Source organism: Pediculus humanus, genomic scaffold (assembly GCF_000006295.1).
Source record: "Pediculus humanus corporis 1103172108315 genomic scaffold, whole genome shotgun sequence".
In the NCBI taxonomy this organism is placed as follows: domain Eukaryota; kingdom Metazoa; phylum Arthropoda; class Insecta; order Psocodea; family Pediculidae; genus Pediculus; species Pediculus humanus.
In genome coordinates this window covers 1,129,661-1,136,502 of record NW_002987884.1, presented here as the reverse complement: position 1 = coordinate 1,136,502, position 6,842 = coordinate 1,129,661, and the positions used below count along the sequence as shown (strand labels likewise).

Genomic DNA, 6,842 nt, shown 5'->3' with positions numbered 1-6,842 from the left:
TATTGACCCATTAAAAAAATATTTATTTCCGGTGTTTCCGAACTAATATAATTTAAAAGGTAAAAAAAAAAAAAAAACCGCGACTCGAAGGGTAAATAAATAAATACGGTAAAACACGTACGTCACTGGAATCATTTAAAGTCTGAAATAATAATTTATCCCGGATTACTAATAATAATAATAATAATAACGGTTTCGTTTAATTAACCAAAAAAAAAAAAAAAAAAAAACTTGAATGCGGATTTACGTAATACGTACGTAAAAATCAATTGGAGGAAGAGGAAGGAGAAGTAGAAAGGGGGAGAAGAGGAGGAGGAGGTGCGTGTGCGTGTCTGATTTCTTAATAATAATAATAATAATAATAATAATAATTTCTCTCACTTTTAACTGGAAAAAAAAAAAATCATTTTTTCTCAACTTCGATAACTTTTTTTTTTTTTTTTACTCAGTTGTCAGTCAATTTAGTAAATACAAATTTTTTTTTTTATTTGATTAACGATAAGTAATTTATCGATCTATCGATGAATCGATCGATCGATCGATCCATCGATTCGTCGATTTTTTCTTACTTTCAAAAACTTACACGTAGGAAATGAAATAAAAAAATTTTTATCGAATATATTTAAGTTGCCATTTTTTTTTTTTTTTTTAACTTTTTTTTTCTCCCTCTCTCTCTCTCTCTCTCGTATGATTATTAATAATTCAAACAAAGTTTTTAATTAATTTTCTCGTAATTAATTAATTATTATTATTATTATTATTATTATTATTATTACGTGGTGCGTGCGATAAATTAATTAATTGTTCTCCGGGTAAAAAAAAAAAATTTTTTAAATAATTTAAAAAAAAAAAATTTATTTATGTATAAAGTCATCGTCGTCGATTAGTTGTCTTCGTCGTCGTCGTCGATGATAAATAAATGAATGAAGGGGAAAAAATTATACCACGTGATCAGGTGGACAGCAGCAAGAATTCACGATTCGTCGGCAAGCAGTAAAAAACATAGTAAAAAAACTTACTTATAAATTGTAGTGCGAACATGACTCCGAATCCGGCAACGATCGCCATCAATTGTAAAATCCCAGATTGATTGTTGGCTCTTTCCCTTTGTAGGACTTCGAAAAAGACGACGTACAAAAGCGTTCCGGCAGCCATTCCCTGAAGAATGACGGTCGATAATTCGCTACCGGATTTCGATGGATCGTTCGAAAGTGCGATTCCGATTCCGATACCCAGAGGGGTGACGAAAGCAAAAGTTCCCAAATATAATAAAATGAGAAAATTTTTCGTTTTCGTGCTCACGAGATCGACGCCGACGCAAAAAGCTATAACGAATTTATGGGTCGCTATGGCCAAAAACAAATACCAAACGTTTGATACTTCGTTTTCCAAACCCACGGCCAAACCCTCGAAAACGGCGTGAAAACTCAATGCCAAAACGGTGAAAAAACCTCTGAAAGTGTTCGCGAGATGAAGAGAATCCCCGGAACTCGACGACGAGGTATCGCTATCGAAAAACGAATGACAATGATGATTATGAGAAGAATGATGGCTCGATTTCTTATACACTCTCGATTTATCGTAATTATTTTTACTCTTATCGTCGTCTTCTGCTTTGCAATCGTCGTGTATTCCTCCGTACGACATGGCGTATATCCCGTATTTATCACCACCATTCAAATGACTCTCCGGATCCAACGGTGAAAATCTATTCGGATAACTTTCTTCGAATATGTTGGTACCACCGACACCGACACCATTACTGCCAACATTTTGATGCAAAGTCGACACGCTCGAAGAATCGAATAAAATTTGCGTCGACATTGATTTCGGACTATTCGAATCGTTTGATATTTTTTCATCCGGATTTAAATGATTCATCTTGGGTCGAGCCGTCATTATTTTTTCGCGTCCGTCCGCCATGACGACGACGTTATTATTATTATTACCACGTCTTTCTTTACCCTTGTTGCAACTCCTCAAACTCACCGTCCTGTGGAAAAACGTTTCGTCCTCGTTGTGATTGTGTTTTCTTTCGATGACGCCGTGTACGATTTCTTCGATTAAATAAACGAAAAAAAATCCCAGGCAGAAAACCAAGTCTGCCAACTGTGGAAAATCCGGTGCTTTTTTTTCCTTTATCAAATGTTCTAATTCTTCTCTCACTTCCGGTTGCAAGTGTATGAATGTTGTAAATATCAAAACTCCACCGCCGAAACAAAGTAATAACGATATGACTAGATTTCCGTGACTTGTTTTTCCGCCACCACCGCCTTCGTTATTTTTAATAAAATCCCAATTGAACCATTTGGCTAATTTTAACGGAAGTAGACCCAGTAAAAAGGAAACTAATCCTAAAACGACGATCGATAATACTTTTGCCTTTATCAAATCTTTATACACCGTGTTTTCAATGTCGTTTATTTCCGTTAAATTTTTTAATAATTGTTCCGTTATTATTCCATTTACGTCAGACGGATTAACTATCGAATATTCTTCTCCCGCCATTTTTTATTATTATTATTATTATTATTTTTTCTTTACTTATTCAATTTTATAACGATTTATTATTATTAATAAAATTCATTTACTTCACCATTTTTCACCTTTTTTTTTAAATCACAATCACGGAGAGAAAAATCACTTTTTACACATTAATAAAATAATTACATAATTTTACGAAAAAAAATAAATAAATAAATGATGATAATAATAATAATAAAACAAAGTCGAATACGCACAAAAGGAATGAAGGAAGGAAGAAACCGACCGTGACGCGAATTTTTTCTTAAAATTCCAACGGAAACATCATCATCATCATCGTAATCGTAATCGCGACTACACGTGTGTCAATGTTAATTTTTTTATCTCCTTCTCTCTCTCTCTCTCTCTAATGCCACGAATGCTAAAGAATGCGATTTTTATTTTTTTTTTTCAACTTGATTTTATAACTTTCGATTGGTTACCTGTAAATAAATAAATAAATAAAAATTATTATTAACTTTAAGCAAAAAAAAAAAAAAAAGAAGGCGGTGGAAATTTTTTTACTTTATTTATTTACTTATCGATTATTTATTAATTTATTGATTTTTTGGGGGGAGGGGGGAGGAATAGAGAAGGGGAAGGGAATTTGTACGACGTTGATGTTATTGAAATATTTGAAAACTTCTCATCATCATCATCGTTATTATAACTTTGGTTTAAAAAAAAAAAATTTTTTTTTTATTTTGTCGTAACGGTGAAATCGGTAAACTGTGAAAAAGTTATGAAATTCCCCATCTCCCCTCCCCCCATTTCTCCCTTTTTAGTTTTTTACAGATTTATTAATATTAGTAATAATGATAAAGAAAGAAGTTTGTTTGTTTGTTCGTTTGTTTTTGTACGGTTCGAATAACATCGGTGCCTTTTTTTTGGATTGAGTAACTACTAATAATACGTTTAATAATTTTTTTTTTTTTTTTTAATGTTTTGAAATTTATTTATAATTGTTTCTTAACAAGTATTATTATTATTATTAGTCGAAGCATTCATCGTTTTTTTTTGGAAGGTAAAATTTATTGAAACTACAGTAGATGCAATACGTTCAAAATGAAGAAAGAGAGAAGGTGGAATGAAGAGAGAGATAGGGATAAAGAAACGAAAGAAAATTTTAAAAATAAGAGAGGAAGATAAAGAGAGATAGAGAATAAAATAGGAAGAAAAGAGAAACAAAAAGGAGAGAGTAATAGACAGAAAAAAAATGGAGAAAGAGAGAAATAGCCAAAGAGAATGGTAAAGAGAAGGAGAAAAGGGAAAATAACACACACACACACACACACACAAGAATGATGAGAAAATAAAAGATAAAGAGAGAACAAAAAGAGATACACGGAACAAAAAGAGAACAGAAGGCAAAGAGAGAGGGAAATAGCACAGAGAAAAAGAGATAGAGGGACAACACGCATATATACGCAGTTGAGAAAGATGAGAGGGAATAAAAGGCGAAAAAAAGAATGAGAAAATTAGCAAAATTAGGAAAATGAGACAGAAAGAAGGATAAGAGAATTAAAAGGGAAGAAAGAGAGAAAAAGAGCGAGAGAAAAATAGAAAAAGAGATAGATTTACAGGAGACGAAGAAACGGAAATAACCAGAGACAGACAAAGAGAGAGAGAGAGAAAAAGAGAGACAAACAGAAGACAATGAGAGAGAAGGAAATATCCAGAAACAGACAAAGAGAAACAGAAAAGAGAGAGAGATACACACGCACACAGATGAGAATAAATACACAGATGAGAAAGATGAGAGAGAATAAAAGATGAAGAGAAGAGAGAGAGAGAGAGAGAAAAATTTCATTATCCAATTGTCTTATTATAATAATCAAAAAATAATTTATTTTTCTTAACGTCAAATTTATTTTGACAAAAACGAAAGACGAAAAAAAACAAAAATGATAATAAACGTTATTTGTGATTTTTTTTTTTAAAACAATTTATGACCAGTAGTTAGGTAAAGTTTTACAGATGATTAAACATGAATGCTTCGATGGTTGCATTAAACGATAGCAAATTGATCGTTAAACGATTACTAATTTTTTTTTTTTTTGTTACGTGAATTATGATTTCCCCCCCCCCCCCATGTAAACTCACTCAAACAAACGTTTCCGTTATTTTCTTGTAATTTCAAAAAAAAAAACACGTGCGTTTAAAAATTGAATTTTAATTTTTTTCTGATTTTCCCGCCAAAACAAAATTTTTTAAATTTTAAAAATTTAAAAAACTAAAAAAAAAAATGTCATCAAAATAACATTATTATTATTATTATTATTATTATTATTATTATTAAAAAAAAAATTGAAAATTATTACAAGGACGAAATAACGAAACCGGCTAATTATCATCATTATCATCATCATCATCATCATCATTATTATTATTATTATTAACAATAAACAATGGAATTTTTTGGAAATTTTCGCCGTCGAAAGAAAAATAATTTTTTTTTTTTTAATTTCACGTTTTTATCTTTTACGCGTTAAAAAATGTTTTAAAACATGTTCGCGAGAAAAAAAAACAAAACACTTTAACGCGATTTAATTATATGTTTAAAAAAAAAATCGTGTCACCAGAAAATGAAAATGAAAACGAAAATGAATATGAAAAAAAAAAAAAGTTAATTTTCACACGCAATTAATTTTAATGAAAAATTTTTAATTAGTCGAAGGAAAAAAAAAATCTTCTTTTTACTTGTTTTTTTTTTTTTTTTTAGAAATCTAACAACAGATGATGATGATGATGATGATGATGATGATGATGATGATGATAATAATAAATGAGTTTTCAAGGCCAAGGTTATAACCTATATGTTACGATTAAACGAATCTTCACCGTGTGTGTAGTACCGCGTTTCCGTTGCTTCATTTTATTTTATTTCATTTTATGAATTAACTCAACATGAATTATAGAGAATTTAGTTAACTTTAAGAACTATAAAACTCTATAAAACGCTGTAAAATGCTATAAAATATCCAAGAGCTATAAACGCGAGAAAAAAAAAGCTGGAAAAAAAATAAGAAAAAAAATTTTTGTGAAGTTTCATAACATCTTAACGTTTCTACACCTCATCGATCGACGCCATCTTTATTTATTTAAAAAAAAAAAAAACTAATTATTAAATTATAATTTAAATTTTTTATTCTAGAAGGTTTCGGATAAAATTTTTTTTTTTTTTTTACTTTCTCCAAAAAAATTGAGAAAAACGTATAACGCAAAACGTAAGAAAAAAAATTCCAAAAGTTTCACTCGAAATTTTCAATTCGGTATCGTCGTCATCATCATCATCATCATTATTATTATCATTATCGCGTACTCGCGATCGATGTCATATAATTAAAAAAAAAAAAACTTTCAAACGTCACGCAATAAATAATAATAATTATTATTATTATTTTAAACCTGAAAATTTCAAATTTACACGTGAAAACCATCGAAAAAAAATTAAAAATAAATTTTAAAAATCACGTGACGTTATAAATCACGATCGTTTATTAATAATAATAATAATAATATTGATGTGCCAGTTTAAAATGATTCCCCGCCCTTCACACCCCCACCCCCTCACCACCACCACAAAACTTTTTTATTATTTTGACTTCCGGATTAGATTAAAAAAAAAAAAAATTAAAAATGATTCGTGACGTAGATTGTTGTTCCCATTCAAAACAAATCATGTGTAAAAGAGAATCAATTAAAAAACAAACGGTTGTAACAATCGTTAGAAATGATTGTTTGTCTGTTTGTTCGTTTGTTTGTTGGTTAGTTACACGTTGGAAAAAAAAAAAAATTTCAAAAGAAAAAAAAATCGATAAATAAATATAATGACGTGTCGTACAATCGTTTTTTTTTTTTTTTTTGTTAAAATTTTTTTAAAAAATTTGCAAACTCAAATGTTTTACTATTATTATTATTATTATTATTAAAACAATCGCGTTCACCTAATTTTTTTTTCAAATAGTTTTTATTTCGTCTAGAAATATTTTTAATAATAACAAAATTGCGAAATATGATAATAACAAAAAAAAAAAATTTGAAAACAACAAACGCGAGAAAAATTATTTCAAAAAAAAAAATTCTGGTTGACTTACTCTCTTGTCTTATCACAACTTGAAGAAAACAACCCAACAACGTTTGTCTATAACAAAACAACAACAAACAGGTGAAATGAAAAATTTGAATTATTTAAAGAAAAAAAACAATCTTAAAACGCAACAAAAAAATATTAAAATATAAAATTTTGAAGGGGGGGGGTGTAAAATACAAACAAACAAACAAACGAACAAACGAATGCAACAAACTCGACTGATAAA

At 29.3% G+C, this 6,842-nt stretch overlaps 1 protein-coding gene across 1 annotated transcript; it reads right to left on the bottom strand.

Annotated features, from left to right (window-relative positions):
• Positions 1–265: 265 nt before the first annotated feature.
• On the bottom strand, positions 266–2,508 carry Phum_PHUM596950 (zinc/iron transporter, putative; the record flags this gene model as incomplete). The annotated part of the gene is made up of 3 exons (XM_002432641.1): positions 266–339; positions 382–387; positions 1,020–2,508. 3 exons carry the CDS (start codon positions 2,506–2,508, stop codon positions 266–268), a joined length of 1,569 nt encoding a protein of 522 aa, XP_002432686.1.
• Between the last annotated feature and the right edge of the window lie 4,334 nt (positions 2,509–6,842).